Genomic DNA, 23,846 nt, shown 5'->3' with positions numbered 1-23,846 from the left:
GGTTAAAAACTATTCATCTAGTCAACTTCACCTCCTCTAAGCTGATGAGCATAAGTGGCTGTTATAGAGAGAATGGGGAAAGTTGGAGAACTGTGCCTCTTTCACTGGATCACTCTCTGCATCAGAATAATCGAGAAAGCTGTGCCTTCCAGCCAAATACAGGTTGCGGGGACTTAACTAGGGTTTCAGTAGGTATGGGGTGAGCCCCCCTCCCAATTTGCAGTCTAACAAGTTCCTAGGTGATGCTAATGATGCTGGTCCAGAGATCACACTGTGGAACCAATCATTGTAATGAGCTGAATAACCTTGGAATTGTATCAGCTTATTTTAGGGCAATGATTTTCACTGGAAGCATGGATCATGCTTTCCCAGATGATGGGAAGGGGGAGGGAGAAACAAGTACAATTTGAAAAAGTACATTTCATATTTTAAATTGGGGGGAGGATGACCTATTGGTTTCCTAATGCAAACTAAAAAATAATAATAATAATAAAGTTCAACAAAATCTTCTCACCTTGTGTTCAAGCAAGTTTTTAGCCACAAGAAGTCTATCACCTCCCGGTACTTGGTGACTCCCTAACCTTCCTCCTCTCTACTTTCCACAGAACCAGCTATCAGCTCAGCTCTTATCAGTGAGTTTTCTGTTACCTGGGCTCTGTCCAGGTCAGATTTGAAAGTATGGATAGCTGCTAAAACATGATGCCTAAAAGAATCTGGCTTCCTGCTTCAGCCTCTTCCCTATCTTTATGTTCCCTATCTACCCAAGGTTCATAAACAGAGGTTCTATCTCAACCCTTGGTGTTGGGGAAGGCCCAAGGAATAGAGAGAGAAGCCTCTTGCTGGAGGTTTCTACTATGCCATCCAATAGCCAATGTCCATGGCAAACACTTGAGATGGGCAGGCAGGGTACAGAGAGCACATAGCAGAGGAACTGTGGGTGTCCAGGCCAGCTCCTGTGGTCATCTGTTGCTATGTAAGGCATAGTTCCATGCTACTCAGAAAAGACACGTAATAGGGATGCCTGGGTGGCTCAGTTGGTTAAGCTTCTGCCTTCGGCTCAGGTCATGAAGCCCAGGGTCCTGGGATCAAGCCCTGCATCAGGCTCCCTGCTCAGTGGGGAGTCTGCTTCTCCTTCTCCCTTGGACCTTCTCCCCTGCTTGTGTTCTAGCTTTTGCACTCTCTGTCAAATGAATAAATAAACAAATCTTAAAAAAAAAAAAAAAAAGACCCTAACATTTAGGACACCTGGGTGGCTCAGTAAAGCATCTGACTCTTGATTTTGGCTCAGGTCATGATCTCAGGGTTGTGAGATCAAGCCCCAGGTTGGGCTCTGTGCTCAGTGAGGAGTCTGCTTGAGATTCACTCTCTCCCTCTCCATCTCTCCCTCTCCCCCTTCCTTGTGCTCTCTCTCTTTCTCTCTCTCTCTAACAAATAAATAAATCTTAAAGAAAAAAAAGAAGACCCTAACATTTATAAGCAACCCAGGCATTTCCAAATGCTTTATGCACATTATTTTACTTAGTATTCACATCAAAATTACAATGCAAGTATTGTTCTTTCTTTCTTTCTTTCTTTCTTTCTTTCTTTCTTTCTTTCTTTCTTTCTTTCTTTTTTTGAGAGACAGCATGGCGGGGAGGGGCAGAGGGAGAGGGAAAGAGAAAATCTTAAACAGGCTGCACACCCAGCATGCAGCCCAACATGGGGCTCAATCTCACGACCCTGAGATCATGACCTGAACCAAAATCAAGAGTCAGATGCTTAACTGATTGAGCCACCCAGGCGCCTGGCAAGTATTGTTAAAGTACAGGTGAGAAATCAAAGCACAGAGAGGTTAAGTAATTACCCTGAAGCCACATAACTGGTAACTGGGCAAGCCGGGTTTCAGTCCAATGTACTCTTACACCCACACTCTCAACCACTTGACTTCATTATATTCCTCCTATGCCCTGATCTATTGTGTAAACCACCAGTTTTAAAGGACCGCAAGGTGTCTCTACCTTTGTTTTAAAGAATCACAAAATGACACTGAATGCCAACTTAAGACTTCTCCATTTCTCAGATCTCCACTTGAATGTAAAATTCTATGGTATTCCTGTTGTTTCCCTGAGAAAAAATGATAATTTAGAAAGAGAGATGAGCCCTATTCCACTTCAGCTTGCAGCACTGTTGTACCCAGGACTCTTCTTACCCTTGCTGAGAGAATACCAGGAAGCCCCATTAGTGATGCCATCTGGGAAGTAATCCCCACAGTTCCAACCTTGGTGCATCCATCCATGTGCATACGAGTAGACCTTGGCCAGCTGTAGGTATAGCAGGTGGAAAATGACCTGAGTATTCCCAACTCATACAGCAATGCTCATACTCAGAAGTAGGGTGACACCACAAAACCCCACTATGTATAAACAACTGATTACTTGCTTTAGTGAAAGAAAATACCAGCAGGCATAGGAAGATGGTGTGTGTGCGTGTGTGTGCCTGCATGTGGGGGACTAGAGTTAGAAGAGCTGTATTCTGATTTTTCCACTATCTTGGGGATAAGCTTCTTCAAGTGCAAAGTGAGCGGTGACACTAGATGATATATAAACTCCTTTCTAGGTGTACCATTTTCTAGCTGAGTTTTATGAAAGAAAACAAGGAGCAAGTAAGATAAGGCTTGGCCATGAAGAGAATTACAGTAGTCCTCCCGCCCCCGTGGTTTTGCTTTCTGTGGTTTCGGTTACTCGTAGACAACTGCGGTCTGGAAGCCGATGATCCTCCTTCTGACAATATGTCAGAAGGTCAGTAGTAGCCTAACGCTAGGTCACAATGCCTACGTCATTCAGCTCACTTCATCTCACCATGTAGGCATTTTATCATCTTGCATCATCACAAGAAGGGTGAGTGCAGTACAGTAAGATTTTTTTTTAAAGATTTGTTTATTTATTTGAGAGAGAGCGAGAGAGTGAGCACTCCCACAAACAAGGGGAGGGGCAGAGGGAGAGGGAGGGAGAGAATCTTCAGACTAGCTGCTGAGCACAGAACCCAACATGGTGCTTGATCCCAGGACCCTGAGATCATGACCTGAGCCGAAACCAAAAGTTGGCTGCTTAACTGACTGAGCCACCCAGGTGCACCTACAGAAGATATTTTGAGAGAAAGGCCACATTCACGTAACTTTTATTATAGTATATTGTTATTTTATTATTAGTTATTATTGCTAATCTCTTATCATGCCTAATTAATAAATTAAATTTTATCATTGGTATGTATAGGAAAAAATTATATATAGGGTTCAGTACTATTTGCAGTTTCAGACATCCACTGGGGTCTTGGAATGTATCCCCCAAGGATAAAGGGGGGACTGCTGTATGTATTGGGGGTGAGAGGTGTGTTGGAGGGAGAGGAATATATGTGGAATCTCTATAATTCTCTTTCATTACTACTTCATAACAGTGGGGAAAAATGAGATTACTGGAAGAAAAAATATAATAATATATTTGCTTTGCAAAGCAATAACTGGTGTAATTCTCTATGGAATTCATTCATCAATGAATTAATAATTAATGTTAATTATATTAATCATACTTACTAATAATACATTCACTATAAAATAATTAATCCATTTTTTTATTCTCCTGCTGTTTTGAACTATTATGTAAATATATTTTCATGCACATGATCTATTTTTTCATTAATGTAGCCATATCACCATAACCTTGCACATTAGCCCCCCCAGATACTTTCCTGAGCCCCAAGTGCCTCTGGCCAGATGAGTTGCCATGCTGCATACCTTCTGGAAAAGCTTGTCGTCGGGCGTGGGGGTCCTGGCAGCGCGGCGGAACCCTCGGACCCGATGCTCAAGGGATTTGTCATACGGGTAATTGGCCACCACTGCCCCTCCATGGAGATTGGCTGAAAGAACGAAGTTGAAGGAGCGGATCCACTGGATCACAGCCTGGGTCTCGGGTTCCACCTGTGGAGAGATGAGGGCCTGGCGGTGAAGCTGTAGCCGGAGGTGCCAAATGGCCATGCAAATGAGTCTGTCAGCTAGTGGCCCGAGAAGACGGCATGTCTGAATACAACAGAGAGCAGCCTCCTGGATATGAGAAGTATAGATGGGGAAATTTTGGTCTTTTGCCTGAGGGTTTAAAAAATTAAGTAGATGGACTCTTTTTCAAAATGAAATTGCATGTGGAATCCCAATATACAAAATAGCTAAAAGGAGAGCATTTAAGGCAGTGAAACCATTGTGTATGAGACTATAGCAGTGGACAGATGCCATGATCCACTGGTCAAAACCCATAGAATGTACAACATGAAGAGTGAGCACTAATGTAAACTAGGGACTTGGGTGATGATGATGAGTCAGTGTAGTTCTTCAGTTGTAACAAATTACCACTCTGGTGGGGGAGGTTGATCATGGGAAGCTGGGAACTCTGTACTTCCCCCTCAATTTTGCTGTGAATCTAAAACTGCTCTATAAAAAATAAAGTCTATTACCGAGGACTTATCAGCAGGTGCAACTAGCAGCTGCTGAGAAATTCAAAGTTCAAGGTGAAGCCATCTCAAACATTCAAGAAAACACACGGACTCCAATTGTACACGAGGAGAGTGAAGAGGAAGAGGTTGATCAAACAGGTGTAGAGGGGGCGCCTGGGTGGCTCAGTCGTTAAGCGTCTGCCTTCGGCTCAAGTCATGATCCCAGGGTCCTGGGATCGAGCCCCACATCGGGCTCCCTGCTCTGCGGGAAGCCTGCTTCTCCCTCTCCCACTCCTCCTGCTTGTGTTCCCTCTCTCGCTGTGTCTCTCTGTGTCAAATAAATAAAATCTTAAAAAAACAAAAAACAAAACAAACAGGTGTAGAGGTTAAGGACATAGAATTGGTCACGTCATGAGCAAATGTGTCAGGAGCAGAGGCAGTCCAAGCCTGAAGAACAGCAGTAATGCTATTACATAATAAACAATGTAACCATTGGAAAATGGAGGACCTGGTTTTTTGGTGTTTCAAAAGAATAACTGTAGCTTGGTTTGAAATTTGTACTGTTTTTATTATTCATAAAGTTGTGGCTTCTTGTTGGATGAAAAAAAAATAAAGTCTATTAAAAAAAGGGAGAGGGGCGCCTGGGTGGCTCAGTCGTTAAGCGTCTGCCTTCGGCTCAGGTCATGATCCCAGGGTCCTGGGATCGAGCCCCGCATCGGGCTCTCTGCTCTGCAGGAAGCCTGCTTCTCCCTCTCCCACTCCCCCTACTTGTGTTCCCTCTCTCACTGTGTCTCTGTCAAATAAATAAAATCTTAAAAAAAAAAAAAAAAGGGAGAGAGAGAGATTGGTTTGAAGAGGGGTAGCAGGGTTGGAGAGCTCAGAGCTCCCTGAATCTCCTTCTATAGCTAATTGTTGGTGAGCGCACAGTGCATCACACGTAAGAGAGATTTCTCTATAGAATGCTAGAGTCCTCTGTTGACAGTATAGTGCAGTAGAAAGAATGTTGGCTTAGGAGTCAGAAGACCTGGGGTTTAATCCTGAGTCCATCAATTATTAGCTGTGTGAGTTGTAAAACAAGGATAGATGACTGCTCCATGCATTCACCCCACAGTGTTACAACAATCAACTGAAACGCTAAGGAATAATTTTGCACAACTGTAAAGTACCGTGCAGCTGTAGGATAGCGCTTTCCCTTTACCACCATGGCCACTAACATCAAACAGCATGTGCTCCGTGAGGGGCCCTCTGCTGGGGTTGCTGGGGGCAGAGAATGGATACAAAGAGCGGAAGATACCGTTCCTACTGCTCTGGACAGATTAACACCGAGTTGACACTTAATTCTTGTTTGTTTAATTGATGTGAAGATTGCTAGAAATTCCAGATGCTGATTTACCTGCTTCTGCATGCAAATTTCATCTCCTACCTGACTTTTCCAGTTGTCTGGAAGGGGCAAGTGGTGGTTAGGGCCTCCATGTTTCTCATTGTAGTAGATGTAGGTGTTGAGATCGGGGAAGTTGCGGTTCAAGTCCACTCCATTTGCATTGTTCCTGCCAACCAGATACCCAGAGCTGTCTGCACCCTAGTGGGAAAATGAAGAAATGAAAAAGGAAGGTTTCAGGCTGAATCCTATAGTTGGAGAATACTATGTGGCATAGTATTTTGGGGCATTAGCTTAATCTATCAAATGACGTAGCATTTTCTTCTTTAATCCATCCAAAGTCCCAGTGGCATGGTTTAAGTTTCCCTGTAGACCACATGCTGATGGTAGAGATCCCAGGAGAAGCTCTAACAAGAGTAGGGTGTTTCAGGATAATGGGAACCCCTGTTTTTTTTAAAATATAGCTTTATTGAGATATAATTTACATACCATAGAAGGTATGATTTACACACCATTTTAAGTGTACAACTCAATGAATTATTAGTCCCTGCTGACCGAGTCGTGTGAGCATCAGCACAATCTAACTTACGAAGATTTCTAACACCCTGAAAGGAAACCTTATGCCCATCCAGTCATTCCTCATTTTTAGTCCAGCGCTGGGACATCACTTTCTCTCTCCATAGATTTGCCTTTTTTGGCCATGTCAGTAAGAGGGATCACACATTACGTGTTTGGCTTTTATCACTGGGCATAATATTTTTGAGGTTTCTCCATGTTGTAGCATGTAACAGTACTTCATTCCTTTTTATGGCTGATTAATATTCCATTCTATGGATTTACTATACTTCATCTATTCACCAATTAATAGATTATTATACAGCCCTAGATCCTAGGGCTGCTGTAAGCTGTAACAAATTACATAAACTAGGTGGCTTATCACAACAGAAATGTATTCTCTCACAGTTCTGGAGGCTGGAAGTCTGAAATCAATATGTCAGCAGGGTCATATGCTCCAAAAGCTCTAGAGGAGCTCCTTCTTTGTCTCTTCCAGCCTCTGGTGGCTGGTGGCCGGCCATCCTTGGCATTCCTTGGCTGTAGATGCATCGCTCCAATTTCTACTCCCATCTTCACAGGCCTCCCCCCTGTGTGTCTGTCTCTGTACAGATTTTTTTCTTCTTATAAGGACACCAGTCATATATGAGTTAGTCACCCCAATCCAGTATGATTTCACCTTAACTTGACTGCATATGTAAAGACTCTATTTCCTAATAAGGTCAGAGCCAGAGGTTCAGGTAGACATGAATTTGGGAGGGGGAGATACTATTTAACACCGCACATGGACATTTGGATTATTTCCACTTTTTGGCTATTGTGAAAATGTGGCTATGAGCATTCCCGTACAAGTCTTTGTATGGATGTATGTTTTCACTTCTCTTGGGTAGATACCTACTAGTAGAACGGCTGGGTTATAATTTAAGTCTATATTTAACTTTTTCAGAAACTGCTAAACTGTTTCCAAAGCAACCGCACCATGGAAATCACCCCCAACCCCTTTATTTTTTAAACTTAGGATCCTTGTTTATTTTTCTTCTTAGCAGTATCAACTTCCTGGATCGCTTAATTTCTCTGCTCACACTTCAAATTGTATCATTTATTTGGTCATGTATTCACTCATTCATTCATCCTTTTAGCCCATCAATATTCACTTAAGTGCATCTCTACTCAAAGCCCCCTGAAAGACATTAGGAAAAGAGATAATGAAACATTACGCCAGCCTTCTAGAAACTCATAATATATACAGGGAGATAGATATATATGTAAATGATTAAGATACATCAAGTAGTAAAATAGAGATATGTTCAAAGGCCCTTACAAAACTGAAATTCCATTTAATGTTTTGTATGGCATTGGAGAAGGGGAACAGTGTCCACTGGACCCCTGTGGACTGAGAGTAGAGCCCAAATTGGTGGCCATTCCTGGAAGTGGGGTGAATGGATGGACGTTGGGCAGCTAAAAACTCACAGATGTAATACCACTTTCATATTTTTAAAAAAAAATCCTTATTGTTCTTAGATTTCTCTATTTTTCATGGCATTCTGCTCATATTTTATTCTTATATCTCATTGAGAACTTATTTCTTTAAGTTACCTTAAGTTCCCTACATTAATTCTGTTCAGGGGGAAATATTTATGTAATTTTTCAATCGGGAGTTTGATTTTTCACTTCCATGAGATAATGATTTTCATTACATTTCCAGGAGTTTTTCACTACTTGTGCATTCATATTGATGTAGCTCCTAACTGTCCATATTAACAGCTATGTTAATTTACTTCTCAGTTGATTTACCACTCACACCAGGTCATTAGGCTAGCAGGTGAGGAGTTTCCTTAACAGAAAGTTCCCATAAGCAGGGTAGGTGGTATATTCATTCATTCCCTACTCCTTCCGTAACAAATTACCACATACATAGTGGCTTAAAAAACACAAGCTTATTACAGTTTTGGAAGTCAGAAGACTGAAATGGGTTTCACAAGACTAAAATCAAGGTGTCAGGAGGGCTGTGTTCCTTTTGAGGTCTCTAAGGGAATCTGTTTCCAGTTTTTCCCAGCTTTTAGAGGCCACCCACATTCCTTGGCTCATGTCCCTTCTTTCCTCTTCGAGACCAACAGCACGACATCTTCAAATCTCTCTGACTGTGACCTTCTGTTTTCCTCTTCCACATTTGAAGGATCCCTGTGATTACACTGGACCCATCCAAATAATCCAGGATATTTTAAGGTCAGATGATTAGCAACCTTAATTACATCTGCAACTTTAATTCTCCCTCACCATGTAACATAACATATGCACAGGTTCTAGGGATTAAGATTTGGAAATCTTTGGTGGGATGGGGAAAGGGGAGATTATTCTGTTTTATCTACAGGTAGCTTTAAAGTTTGGTGACTAGGCAGGTCTCCCCTGTGTAGCCATGCAGACAGGTTTCCTCTGGGTATGGCAGGTAGCTCTGCAAGTTTGAGAACCTGATGGGGCCTCTCCTGGGCTCAGGTTCAAGATCTGCTCACTCTGAACAAGTACACAGCAGGTGAGCAAAGGTGACTGGCTCCCCAGAGATGGCTCTAGGATTTAGGGGGCTGGCAGGGGTTTTCCCCACTTTCTGCCACCCCACCTCATTCCCCAAAAGATGTGGGCAAGTCTGACATTCTCCAGTTTCCCCACTGCAGTAGTGGGAAGGGCCAGTAGAAGGAGAGCAGCCAGGCTGGAGGTCTCCCCCCCACATCTCTTTCAAATATTCCTGCTACTTTGGAAACTCAAGTCTTGAGATGTTAATGTGCACCTTTCTGATTTTCCAGTGGGGGAACAAAGCTTTCTTTTCCTATTTGTTGAGTTGTGTTGGCAGGAAGTTGTGAGATTGCAAGGGGCAAATTTATGTTTTGTGGCTCCATTCCCCTCCCTGACTCTACTTACCACCACCACCCCCCCAGCCCTATCCTCAAGTAGGTTTAAAATGGGATGGGCCAAAAGGACAGATGCTGCATTGTTCCACTTGTATGAGACAGAGTGGTCAGATTCATGGAATCAGGGAGTGGAGGGTGGTTGCCAGGGGCTGGGAGGAGGGGGAACTGGGGAGTTACTAATGAAGGTACATAAAGTTTTGGTTGAGCAGGATAGCTAAGTTCTGGAGACAACATTGTACCTATAGTCAACAATACTGTCTTGTACACTTAAGAGGGTAGATCTCATCTTGGCTGTTCTTAACACAACAAAAATTTTTTAAAAAGTAAAGTAGTGAAATCTAGTCTTAAAAATGAAAAAAAAATTGCAAGACTACCTCAAATAGACATATTTTTAAATTGGGAAAAAAGCCTCTTTAATTTATAACCCCCCACCCCCTCGTCCAAAATCCCAAACAAACCAGGTTTAGACACAGCTTTTAAAGGAACATATCCATTGTGTAAGGCAGATGCCTGGCTTCACCCTGGAAAAATTCTAATTCAGTAGATGGGGGGGGGGCGGGCAGCTAGGAATATGTATTTCAAAAAATCTTCACCTATGATTCTGATGCACAGCCACACACACACACAAAATCATTGATTTAAAGTTAGGCACACTGACATTTTGAATTTATGTCAGAAGATGAAGTAAAAGCCCATAGACCCCTGCACAATGTAATTCTAGAATAATTTAAAGGTGGAGTACTATACTACTAGAGGAAAAAGCCGTGTAGAAATATGGTATTCACCTAGCAAAATACACAAATGTCCAATCACTATGTTGTATACCAAAAACTAATATAATATTGTATGTCAATTATACCTCAATAAAAAAAAAAAAGAAATATAACCCATAGCATGAAGAATCTAGAATTAGCCCCCTACCGCACAATTCTGGGACAAGCTAGTTCTATTCCCCCCCAAATGCAAACGGGAGTGTAACGTGGGAGGGAGAAGAGTGTGCAGGGTTCGAAGCTAAAAATCGAGGGAAGGAGGTCTGTTTTGCGAGAGCCCTTCACACCTGTTTAATATTTCCCAGTTTAGGAAGCACTGTCACAGACCCTGCCTCACTGATCCGCACAATAAAACCGGGAGGTCCGCGGGGAAAGGCGTTGAGAGAACGAAACTCGGAGGGAGCCCACGTTCGCCGCCTAGGCTGCCACAGGGCTGAACCCGGGTCTCCACACTGTGTCGTAGATCCACCGGCCTTCTCTCGATGACACGGTAGCACTGGCAGCGGGACCCCGAGGACTGTGCGCAGGGCCCCGCCCTGGGGCTCGGTACCTGGGCAGCGGCCACCTCGTAGCCGTCGGGGTTCATGGACGGCAGGATGTGCACGCGCGTGCCCTCCACCAGCCGCACGATGCGCTGGTTCCCGTTCCGGAACTCCTCGCACAGGAACTCGGCCAGCTGCAGCAGCAACTCGCGGCCCAGCACCTCGTTGCCGTGCATGTTTCCCACGTACTTGACTTCCGGCTCCACTGCAAGCGCGAGAAGAAGATGCAGGAAGAGAGAAGATGGGGAAAGCTTGCAAGTGCCAAGGACTCCTCACCGTGCAGAGGGACCTTTTCCCTCTTTCCCCGTAATGAATAAATGAAAATCTTACGCTTCTGCTGGGTCTTTTCCAGTGATTCCTGAGGCCCTTTTGGACAAATTGCAATGATAAATGCTACAGAAACCCATGCCCTGGAACCCCCACTGTGTTCATTACTTCTGATCTTCACAGAAAACCTGTGAAGAAGGCATGATTAGCCTCAGGAAGAGGGAGGAATGGAAGCAGCTGAGTAACTAGTTGTAGGTCACCTAGTTAATTACTAAGCTGGAGGCCCTAAGCCCAGGTGGTATCTATAGTAGCTTGGTACTTCTCAGAAACAACTCTTCTCAGGGTAAAAATGGTGTTTTCCCAAGACCTGCTTATATAAAGTCTAGGTTATGGCATAACAGTTCCCAAACATCCCAGTTCAAAACTTAATTTGCCTGGTACCAAGACAACTAAAATACATCTGAGAATGCCATGTCTTGAGGCACAGAGGAGGAAGGAGTGATTCTAGGCCTTCTCTTTGGCTGTGCTAACTGTTCAACTGCAGGAAGAACTGAGGGCAGGAAAAGAGCCTCTAGAACCACTTAAAGAAAATCATGCTTGCCTCCTTTTAAAAAGGAGAACAGCTCTTGCCACTTGATTTCTCCTCCACCCCACACTCTCCTGCTTCCATGACTTTTCTGATTCTGGACCTCTTCATCTCCACATTTCCAAATCCTCCTCACTGTCTTTCTAGGCTTAGTTCAAATGTCACTCACTCAGAGAAGGCATCTTGGGTTCTCCCTGCTGGGAGTGAACTTGTTATTGAACTTCCCTTTACTACTTAACATTTTCTACTCTGAGTTTTACCTAATTTTGCACATCTCCTGTTTCCTTTGCTAGACCTGGCCTTCGCAATGTATGCACATTTTCATTTTCCTTAGGATACAATCCACTGTATTTATCTTAGTATACCTACAGCAGTCTTTCCCAAAGGAATGTTTATAACCCACAAGGGTTGTGTAGTGAATTTTCTATACTGTGTATTTTTAAATCTTAGGGTATTTCTTTAATCTTAGATTATGTCTTTCTTATTTTTCTTGGCATTAAAATATCCCTTCTTTTAGGAAAGGATGGTGATAGCAGATGGCAGACAGTATTCTTCAACATCCTTGTTCAGCAAAATAAAACCTGGAAAATCTATGTTTGTCCCTTCCAATCTCTCTTATTTATTAAAACAATTTTTTTTAAAACTTAGGTGAAATCCAGGGGCGCCTGAGTGGTACAGTCGGTTAAGCGTCTGCCTTCGACTCAGGTCATGATCCCAGGGTCCTGGGATCAAGTCCAACATCGGGCTCCCTGCTCCGTGGGGAGTCTGCTTCTCCCTCTACCTTTCCCCCCTGCTCATGATCTCTCTCTCTCTCGGATAAATAAATAAAATCTTAAAAAAAAAAAAAAAAGGAGCCCTGATCCAATCAACCTTCTTAAAAACAAAACAAACAAACAAAAATCTTAGGTGAAATTCAAAAGTCTGGGAACCACTGCCCTATAGAACCCAGCATTATGTCTTGTACTTAAAGGTGCTCGATATAAAATTCTTTGTCCCCACTTTCCATTTATCCAGAATAAAACCACTTCTCATAACAACCCCTGCTATCATTTTGGTTCAAGCCCCATATGCTGACACCTGGTTTATTACAGGAAATCTCCTTCTCGAACCCCTTGCATCTGCCCACCTGTAAAATCTATTCTCCTGAGTCACTGGTCAGCAAGCTTTCTCTGTGCAGGGCCAGATTGTAAATACTTTGGGATCATGGGCTATATTGTCTCTGTCTAGCTACTCGACTCTTCCAGCAACAGCAGACAGTCAATACAAAAACAAATGGGCGGGGGTCTCTGGCTGGCTCAGTCAGTAGGGCATGCGATTCTTGATCTTGGGGCCATGAGTCCGAGCCCCACGTTGGTGTAGAGTTTACTTTAAAAAAAAGAAAATGGGCATAGCTGTGTTTCAGTGAAACTTTATTTACCTAAACAGGGGGCTGGCCCTCAGGCTACAGTTTGCTGACCCCCGTTCTGAGTGGTCTTTTACAAATGTATCCCTATTCTGAGTGCTCTTTTAAAAATCCTAAGTCAGATCATGTCATTCTTTTGCATAAAACCCTCCAGCGGCTTCTCACTTTACTCTAAAAGCCAAAATCTTTACAAAGGCTTATAAGGCACCACATGATCTCTTGCCCAGTAGCCCTATTCCCAACCATACAAGCTCTGACCTTGCTTTCCTGTTGTTCACCTTGCTGGAGCCATGGGGGCTTCCTTGCTGTTCCTCACCATGCCAAGCACACTCCTGCTCTTCCCTCTGTCTGCAAACATTTTCCTCCCCAATGATAGTACAGCATGCTCCATCACATCACCTCAAATGAGAAGCTTTTCCTAAACAGCAACAACCCCCTCCCCGGCATTGGCATTCTCTCTCTTTTCAAGGTTATTTTTCTCTATAGCATGTTTTTCCATCTGATTCAATATATATTCACTTAGTTACCCACTTGTTGCCAGTTTTACACTGATAGAATTAAGGCCCCTGAGGGAGGGGTCTTTGTTTTATTCTCTGTTTGTTGTATATTCAGAGTCTACAAAAGTGCTTGCAGATAGCGGCATCATCGGCAATATTTGTGGAATGAATAATGAATGTGTGAATGGATGAACAGCTGAAGTATAGGGCATCAGAGAAAAGAGAGATTAGTGAGGACTAGCATAGGATGAGAAAGCCTCAAGGAGGCCTTGAATGCTAGGCAGTGGAAGGGGGCATGGGAGTGAGGGCCTAACCCACAAGTATCCACAATGAACATACACCCCCAAAAGCATGGTGCTTTCAATGCAAGAGTGGCTTCAAAGCAAAGTCCTTATCCTCATTTAATGGCATAGATTTCCTTAAGCCAGCGCCGCCCCATCCTTGCCCTCCCCACTGGCCATGTAACATTCTGAAGCTGTCAGGGACAGAATCCACTGGGTGTGAGGTTGTCACCGAAGGATTTTAAGGAGGGCAGTGAGAGGATTATATCAGTATTTGGGAAAAGTATTCTGGCATCTGTGTGCTAAATGGAAGGGTTAGAGAGTGGTGGCAGGTAGGAGTTACAAGAGTCAGGAGCCTAGTGCAATGTTTTAGGCAGGTTGTAATGGTGTTTGGCTAGTGTGGGGGATGTGGAAGTGGAAAGGAAGAGAGAGATTTGAAGCTGACAAGATGAAGGAGGAACTGATATAATTTGGATGTCACAATTGCTGTAAGTAAAGAAGTGAGAAATTAGAAATAACTTAAATGTCTATAAATCAATGAAGAGTTACCTACAACCATGCAATGGAATATTATGCAGCCCAAAAATACGTTGTAGATGTACATTTATGGACACGGATACTATTTATAAAAGATGATGAGATGAGAAAAGCAGTTCTAGTATGATTCCATTTTTATTTAAAAAATATGTGTGTTGTGGGGTTGTTAAACATGCATACAAAAAAGTCTGGAAGGATATGCATCACTATGTTTAACAATGATCATCTGTGAGTGGTGGGATTATGAGTGAGTTTTGTTCTTGTTTCTTTATCTAATTTTTATTTCAATCTAAACACAGATTGCTTTTATAATAGAAACAAACTAACAAAAAGTAATCCAATGAATAAAACTAATACCCAAAACCTCAAGCTCTCTCCAGGTTCCCATACACTATCACGCTGTCATTCCCCAGAGAGATATCCCTAAACCTTTTGAGGTTTCCTGGCAGAATGAGAAGAGCTAATTGTTTCTGCTTGTGTTTCCTGAAGCACTGAATAAAGATAGCAAAATAGCACAGAAGAAAGAAGAGTTATGGGAGGGAAGGCAGGGGGATGGGGTGGGAGCAGGGAAGAAGACTCACCTTTTACCATGAAGGTCTTGAGCAAACAAAACCTCAAAAAGAAGAACAGACTAGAGCCTGAATTAGGGCTGCAGCTCCCCCAAAGCAAGGGCAATTTGAGGGCTAAGTAGGGAAAGACTTAGCACAGCTGGAGGAAGAGGTGATATTTTATAGGTGGAGGGGTCCATGGACTTCCTCAGAAACCACCCCAATTACTGGATTTGTAAGGGAAGGGTCCTGCCCCATCCACTCCAACAACTGCTCAGGGCTTACAGGGCTCGTGGATCCCAGGGTAGTCACTGAATTCCAGCACGTAGAGGTGTCTCCCCTTCACACTGCGCCCGATGCTGTACACCCGCGTGATGTAGGGGCATTCGTTGTGCACCTTGTACAGCGTCCGCACAAGCTCGTCATAGCGGTGGTGGCGGAAGGTCACCGGGGCAACCAACTTGAAGAGAAGGAGAAGATGGAAGGAGACTGAGAGCAGGCCTGACATCTTGCTGGGCTTTTTCAAAGAGACCTACTAAAATGGGCTCCACCTCTCCCAACAACTGTCAAAATCCAAGGGCCAAGAACCAGCTCTTCCTAGTTTCCCGCCAGTAAACACCAGTCTGACAGAACCTGGCAAGGAAATGCAGAACTGTCCCGTTCAGAGGGGAAATTATTTATGTAGCTCTGGAGCAGCCACACATCTCTCCTCCCCCATCACTCGGCTTCTCCTCATCCAGGGAAACCTTTTGAAAGGTTTTTGTACTCCCCCAGAATGGGTAGTTTCACTGATTCTGGCTTACTGATTAACTGGACTGTAAACAAGCTTCAATAAATAGTTGCTTATAACCCTTTGATTCCCAGAGAATTTTGAGAAACTTGGCCTGTGCTTATTCCCTATATTACAATTTAAGGAGATGTATTAATGAGAATTCTCTGTCCATTTCAATCAATCCCACACACAGCTGCCAGACTCTGAAGCACATCTCAGAGTCTTGTCCCTTTTCCCTCTCAAACATCTTTCAACAGATACCACTGAGAAAATGAAAAGATAAGCCACTGGTGGGGAGAAAACAATTGCAGTTCATAAATCTGATACTATACCCAGAACACATCAAGGACTCTTACAACACAATAATAAAACAAGCAATCCATTTCAAAAATGGGCGAAAGATTTGAATAGACATTTCACCAAAGTAGATATATGAATAGCTAATAAGCACATTTAAAGATGGTCACCATTATTGGTCAAAAGGAAATACAACATAAAACCACAATGAGAAATCACTTCATATCCACTAGAATGGCTACAATCAAAAAGTCACAATAACAAGTTTTGGTGAGAATAGGGAGAAACTGGAACCCTCCAATGGGAAAATAAATGTTGCAGCCACTAGAGAAAACAGTTTTCTTGCAGTTTCCTAAAAGGTTAAATATATACTTACTACATGACCCAGTAATTTCATCCCTATGTATCTACCCAAGAGAAATGAAAACATACATCCACACGAAAACCTGTACATGAATGTTCGTAGCAATATTATTCAAAACAGACAAAGTGGAAACATCCAAATGTCCATTAACTGGTGAATGGAGAAACAAAATACGGCGTAGCTGTAGAATAGGTATCATTTGACAATAAAGAGGAGTGGCATACTGATATATTGTGTAACATGGATGAACCTTAAAAGTATTATGCTCAGTGAAAGAAGTCAGATGCAAATGGCCACAAATTACATGATCCAATTCATATAAAATGTTTATAAGAGGCAAATGTATAGAGACACAGAGTAAATAAGAGGTTGCCTGGAGCTGGGAGCGGAAATGTAGTGACTCTAAGTGGGTAGAAGTTGTCTTTTTAAGGTGCTAGAACTGTTCTAAAATTAGATTGTACAACTCTGTAAATACACTAATTTACAGATTCATTGAATTGTATACATAAAGCAGGTGAATTTTTTGGTATATAAATTATATCTCAATAAAGCTGCTTTAAGAAAAAAGAAATAAAAATAATGAAGTAAGCCCCTCCTCCCAAAGTTAACTATAAATTTACCATACAACCCAATAATTCCACTCTGGGTACCTAGCCAAGAGAACAAAGACTTGCACGTGAGAATGTTTATGGCAGCCTACTCATAATAGCCAAAAGGTAGAAACTACCCAAATGTGCATCAGCTGGTGAATAGAGAAATCAAATGTGGTATATCCATATAATTGAACACTGCAGCATGGATGGGCTCCAAAGACACTATGCTAAGTGAAAGAAACCAACACGAAAAACCACATATAAAATGATTCTATTTCCATGAAATGTCCTGCAAAAGTAAACCTACAGAGACAGAAAGCAAACTAGTGATTGCGTGGGGTTGGGGATGGGAATGGGGATTCACTGTAAACAGGCATGAGGCATCTTGTTGGAGTGATGAGGAGGTTCTAAACTGGATGATGGTGATGATCACACAACTCAGTAAGTTTACTAGACATCATTGAGTTGTACATTTAAAACGGGTGAATTTTATGGCATATAAATTACACCTGTTTTCAAAGAACAAAGTTTCAGTGGATCTTCATATGGTATAGTGTAAAGTACAAATGCCTCAGCTTGGTTTTCAAGTCCTTCCTACCAGGCCCAGCTGTGACTTGCCATCCTGCCCCTCACCCCAGTGCAGCCTCACCACATGGCCTACTGTCTTCTGAGCATGCCCTCATTGCCTGCCTTCCTGCTTTAGCTCGTGCTGTTTCCCCAGGTAGCTTAACCCAGCTCCCAATCCTGGGTCTTCCTCACCTCCCCTTGCAATTGCTACTATAATCAGTCTTCGTATTTCCAATCCTTATTGCTTTGCCTATTATGCACTTATCACTGTGCTAGGTGCTCGGATATGCGGCAGCCCCACTGACACCCTGCTCCTGTTCTCTAGGATGGTTGTCAGCCTCGAACGCAGAGCCTGGCACAGGTGCACACTTGGTAAGTGAACGAACGAACAAACCCAATATTGACTTTTCCGCTTGCATCCTGCTGCTCTATCTCTAGCAAACTTTCCCAAGAGAATCTTATGCTTATATAACCTGTCAGTAAAGACCACTATTTCCTCTTAGATATGTTGGGTGAACACTATCTAGATAGGCCAGTCTAGCTCACACATAGTCCAGAGGGTTGGCCCAAGATAAGTACCAAATTCTTAGTATCACAGTGCTGCTGCCTTACACCCACTGCTAAAATCCTTAATAATTCTGATGAGATCCTGACACCCCAGGTCGTGAATCAAGAGAGAAGGCTGTGAAGGCATTACTAACGCTTTCACACATTAGGCCCTTTTTCTAGGACAACATCTACTGTGATTACTGGAGGTTTGGCTTGGCGGCCCTCAGAGAAGCCCAAATTGTTCCTCTGCAGAAGAATTGCCACTTCTCTGGCAAATGTGCCTTGAGTTATTATGGGGACCTCACTCATGCTAAACAGATGACCCCCCTTCTCTAGCAGAGGGATGTACCCGCCCCACCTGTTTGAACTTTGGGTTGTGGTAAACAGGGAATACCCCCTATATATCAGAGCTGGGGTTGACACTCCTTCCCTGGAATTCCACTTTGATACCCGAACATGTGCCCTAAAGCTGGAGTGCATGCAATGCCTCTCAAAATAACTAGAAGTGGAAGGAGCCTGTGTGTCAGGGGGATATGATATTTAAAAGTTTCCAGCTTTAATGAGATATAACTAACATAACATTGTGTGCATTTAAGATGTACAATGGAATGACTGGATACATGTATATGTTGCAAAATGATTACCACAATAGGGTCAGTTAACACTTCTGTCACCTCACTTAGTTATCTGTGTGTGTGCATGTAGTGAGAATATTTAAGATCTACTCTCTTTTCAAGTATATAATATAGTGTTGTTAACTACAGTCACCGTGCTGTACATTGGATCTCCCAAATTTATTCATCTTACAGCTGGGAGTTTGTGTCCTTTGACCAATATCTCATTTCACCCGTCCCCCAACCACTAGCAACCACCCTTCTACTTTCTGTTTCTATGAGTTTGGCTTTTTTAGGTTCCACATATAAGTGAGATCTACAGTATTTGTCTTTCTCTGTCTGACTTATTTCACTTAGCATGATGCATAAGGATATGATTTTTAAAAAAAGTTCAACTCCCTCTTAGGCCATTTGACCTTGGGCAAATTAATTAACTTCTCTAAACTTCAGTTTCCTTCTGTATAGGATGGAGAAGAAAAAGTTCCTTTCTCATGAGTTGGGTGGATCAGCTAAGATGATGCATGCAAGGCCTTTTGCACAGTACCTGGCACACTGCAAGGGCTCAGTGCATATTATTAGCAGTATTAATAGTAGTAGCAGCAGCATGAAGCATGTGTTCTGTGCTAGAGACCATGCTAGATGATGGCAGTATAATCCATTCATTCAACAAATATATACATAAGGTCTTTACTACTAAAGGCTAACAGCTTTACTATTATTATTTTTGATCTATTATTTTGATCTAGAATAAAACCAACCAAGACTCCTGCCCGTGGGGCGCTTACATTCTGGTGAAGTGACAATCAAGAGTGAAAAAGGCAGTCTCTATCCTCAAAGCTACAGATGAAAAAGCACAACACTGGGGGGAAAGTGATGGATGTAACCACTGGGGACCATTAAGCAGGGTCACCTAACTTAGCTTGGGAGGGTCAGGGACAGCATGTGGGAGTTGAACTAGATCAGAGGGTCCTGTCTCCCCCTGAGATAGGTGTAATAATGGCCCCCAAAGAGGTCCACATCCAAATCCCTGGGACCTGTGAGTATGTGATGTTATGTGGCAAGGCGCAATGAAGTTTACAGATGGAATTCAGATTGTTTATCAGCTGATCTTGAGATAGAGGGATTACCCAGGTAAAAGAGGAGGGCAGGAGCGTCAGAGCCATGGTGATGAGATGTGAGAAAAAGGGCGAATTTTAGGCATTTCCTTCTTCTGGGTTCTCAGTATCCTCAAAGCCGCCCCTGTCTGGACCAAGAAGTCTCCACTATTTTACAATTCTCCATTGCCCTACAGGGTACCAACTCGTTCCTTATATTTTCCACACAAAAGTCTGGGGAGGAGGGTGCAGTAATTCCCATTTCAGAGGAGGGATTTGCCCAGAGTCACATAACTAACTAGTGGGGGAGGGTCTGGACTCCACAACCCCCTGGCAGTGAGCCCAACACTCTACTCAACCAATTCCAGTGGATACATATATGCAGGAGAAGTAAGTTCCCACCAGGGAAATGTGAGCAAAGGAAGGAGTACATGAAAACTTGCAAAGGAGCAGGAAGAGGTAGAAGGATATTCACATCAAGTAGGGAGGTGGGAAGCAGTCATCCTTCTTCCTTATGTCACTCTTCCCTAGACCCTACACAAAGGAGAGAGGGAGTGGGGAAAGGGGGGAAGAAAGAGAGAGAGAAGGGGGAGGTTGTGGGTTCCCAACCCACACCTCCAGGTATCTTAGTTTTAAATTTTCTTTCTATCATGCAGCAGTAACTCTGAGTTTCTGCAGAGCAATCTCATCATTTAACCTGCTAAATAAATATTAGTGGGCTGGACCTATAGATGAACCACATGTCCAGATTCACATCAGCAACCACCCTCAGAGATTTGGGTTTTAAGTGTTATGAGAGAGCAGGGTGAAGAGAACCTGGCCAAGGGTGGAGAGTAAGGGAAGGCGATCCTCAGGAGAGACCAAGCCCCTTCCAATTCTCCTTGCTGGAATGTTCTTGCAGCTTGTGACCTGGGGACCTTCCCCTGATCACCTCATCTAAATAGGCCTCCCCTGGTTATACTTGGTCTTACCGCCCATTTATTTTAATCAGAGAATTTCATTTGTCTGTCTGTAATTATCTTGCTTATTTCTTTTCTTGTTTATTTATTTATTGGCTGTCTCCCCCAGTAGAAGGCAAACTCAGTGAAGGCCAAGACTAACTTATTTTACTGTTCACCATGTAATCCCTGGACAACGTGTTAGATAAATTAAAGAATGAAGGAAGTCAATAATGTATGAACTAAGATCTGAGATCTGAATGAGCAGATGTTGACCCAATAAAAATGGTGGAGTGTTTGGGGACGTTTTTGAGAGGGAAGAGCCCGTTATTTCCTTTTCATCCCAACCATGTGGAGTCTGCTAGGGTCTGTTCCTGGATTTCTTTTCTTTACCTGTGCTTACTCCCAGATGATCTCAGCCACAAATCCCAATATAAGCTGATGATTCTCACATTTAGGTCTCTTGCTCCTACTTCTCTGAACTCCAGAACTATATTTCCAACTGTCCACTTCCCATCTCCACTAGGATTTCTACTAGGCATTCCTGCCAAATAGCACCCACCCCCTCCAGTCTGTGAAGCCAGAGCAGAGCCTTACAGATACAAACTGTGTCTACAAATGCCTCCAAGTGATGGTGGGTCAACTGGATGAGGAGAAACCAGTCCTGCCCCCAGCACTCCCTTTCACCTTGCCCTGCTTAATATTTCCCCAAAGCACTTATTAACATCTGGCATACTGTGTATTTTTCTGTTTATTGTCTTCTCTCCCTGTAAGAATATAAACGCCTCATGGGTAGAGAATTGATCTCTTTTATTTTCTGATGTGTCTCTAACAACTAGAGCAGGGTCTGGATGTAGTAGGTTCCCCACAAATACTCACTGAGTGAGTGAATGATGGAATGATTCAATGTTCTTACTCACATAACCCCATCTGATCTTTACCTGAATCTTTCTTGGGGGACCATTATATCCCATTTACATATATGAGAACCCCTAACATTTAAATGATTTTCCCAGATCATATAACTTATGTTTGGCAAATCTGGAGATTAAATTAGCTTTCGGACTCCAGAGCTTTCTACAATGCCAGAACTATCACATTGGCCTGGTTACATTATGAAATGGCCTCCAATTTGGCTTCCTGTTCTTAAGGGTCCTTGAAAAGAATTCTCTTTTGAAATGTATTTATATGCTTATGTAAAAAGGAGATATACTTGTTATAAAAATGTAGACAACATAGAAAAGAATAAGGGTAAAAATAAGGTGCTACCCCCAAACCCCATCAACTAGGAATAACCACTGTTGGTGACAGTCAGTCCTATTGGGATGACTCAAAATCTGTTCCTTCTCTCCTCTGCCTCCTCCAACTGGCATATATTACCACGATTGACCCAATTTCTCAGGCCAAAACTTAGGACTCATCCATAATCCTTCTTTTTATCTCACTCCTCATGTCACCAAGTAATATGGACTCTGCTTTGAAATATATCTGGAAACTACTTCTCTCACCTTGACCACCATCATCCTAGGCTAGGCAACCATATATTTCTTGCTTGAATGATGACAATAGCTTCACCCTGTGTTTCTTGTTTGGATAATGACAATAGTCTCCTCGAATATTCTTGTTTCTATTTTTGCCCCACTAGTTTTATTAAATATACCATAGCCAGAGTTTGGGAAACATAAATCAAATTACTTTCTAACTCAAAACATTTCAGTGATTTCCCACTGTACTTAACATAAAAAATTCATACATGCCTAGTCAGCAACAGTAACAATGTCCTTTATATTCCTTGGACATACTAAGCTTATTTCTGCCCCAGGGCCTTTATACTTGCTGTTTTCCCTGCCTGGAATTCTCTTCTCCTACATCTTTGTGCGGCTTCTCCCTTTACATCATTTAAGTTCACGCTCAAATACCACCACTTTAGAGAGGCTGGCCCTGATCTTCCTACCTACCTAAACTAGTCCCTGGCCGCTTTGGAGTCAGAAGAAAAGAATTTCTTGTTGTTTTTTTTTTTTTTTAAGATTATTTAATTATTTATTTATTTAACAGAGAGAGAGAGCACAAACAGGGGGAGCAGAGGAGGGAGAGGGAGAAGCAGACTCCCTACTGAGCAGAGAGCCCGATGTGGGGCTCGATCCCAGGACTCTGAGATCATGACCTGAGCCGAAGGCAGACGCTTAACCAACTGAGCCACTCAGGCGGCCCCAGAATTTCTTCTTTGTAATACTTTCATTACCTAAAGGCATATTATGTAGTTAGTTGTTTCTTTTTTTGTTTGTTGTATGTACTACTAAGATGTAAGTTGTGTGAAGTCAGGATTACTGTCTTGTTTGTTTCCCTGCTTTTCCTCAATGCTTAGAATGATGCTTAGCACATACTAGGTGCTCAATAAATGTTTGTTAAATGAATTTGAAAATAGAAGGATAGATCAGTAATTGTATAAAAAAGGGGTTATAGACTTTATGCTTTTAAAAATAAAAATTACTATATTGAATATTTCTTATACTTAACAGAAAAAAAAAGTTGAAATAAAGCCAAAGGAATTGCTTACCTTTCAAAAAATGTCTCTTCATAAGATGAAATAATAGTTGCCAAACAATGGCTCTAAAGAAAAAGAAAAGCATAGAAATCATTAAGGGATGGTGATTGTTATGCTGTTAGGTTTTTCAACCACATATTTCACTTTCAGGTGGTACCTATTTAATCCATGCTGTGATAGATCTTTTTGTTTGTTCATTTATTCATTCAACAAAAATATATTGAATACTTCGTGTCAAGCTCTGGTATGGGGCTAGATAGTAAGACAGGCAAGATCCCAGTCTCATGGTCAGTGTGTGTGTGTGTGTGTGTGTGTGTGTGTGTGTGTATAAGAGGCAGAAAATAAACAGTGAATACCTAATGACTGAGACATTTTCAGGTTCTATTTATGAAGAAATAAACCAGTATGTGGTGATAGAGACTGGCCCAAGGTAGGCTAGGGTGGGTTGGGGTGGCTGATTTGGATTGGGGGTCAGACATGGCCTGTCTTGTGCAAGTGACAAATTTATTTGAGTTCTGCATCAGCAAAGGAGTCAGGGGAATCTCTGGGAACAGAGAGCAAGCAGTCAGGCAGATGCAGTGCCAGCTGGCTGGTCTGGGGACTGGAGAGCCGGCCAGTGCAGGAGCTTGGAGACCAAGGAGGCCACACACGTCTGAGAGGAGGGTAGGGAGGTGGCACATGCCTCGTTCATTTGGCAAGTAGTTCAGATTTTATTCCAAGAGTAAGGACAAGCTTTAAACAGAAGGATGGCATGAAGTGAGTGCTTCCTTCTCCTAAAAGCTCCTTTGCAGT

At 42.6% G+C, this 23,846-nt stretch overlaps 1 protein-coding gene across 2 annotated transcripts in view; it reads right to left on the bottom strand.

Annotated features, from left to right (window-relative positions):
- The window catches only part of CPN1 (carboxypeptidase N subunit 1), a 34,397-nt gene extending 11,259 nt beyond the window's left edge, over window positions 1-23,138 (bottom strand). The window contains exons 1-6 of one of the 2 annotated variants that reach the window (XM_078077247.1): window positions 23,067-23,138; window positions 15,007-15,181; window positions 10,612-10,808; window positions 5,882-6,037; window positions 3,770-3,952; window positions 2,189-2,300 (exon numbers count right to left, since the gene is read on the bottom strand). In XM_078077247.1, coding sequence (XP_077933373.1) covers window positions 2,189-2,300; window positions 3,770-3,952; window positions 5,882-6,037; window positions 10,612-10,779 — 619 coding nt within the window. In that variant the 5' untranslated portion in view covers window positions 10,780-10,808; window positions 15,007-15,181; window positions 23,067-23,138. Of the gene's footprint in view, window positions 1-2,188; window positions 2,301-3,769; window positions 3,953-5,881; window positions 6,038-10,611; window positions 10,809-15,006; window positions 15,451-23,066 lie in introns of those variants that run through there. The other variant, XM_036065104.2, reaches the window with a different exon arrangement.
- Between the last annotated feature and the right edge of the window lie 708 nt (window positions 23,139-23,846).

The sequence above is a fragment of the Halichoerus grypus genome, chromosome 7 (genome assembly GCF_964656455.1).
Source record: "Halichoerus grypus chromosome 7, mHalGry1.hap1.1, whole genome shotgun sequence".
NCBI lineage: Eukaryota > Metazoa > Chordata > Mammalia > Carnivora > Phocidae > Halichoerus > Halichoerus grypus.
Note: the sequence above shows the minus strand (reverse complement) of the source record. Positions and strands in the feature narration are given on the sequence as shown.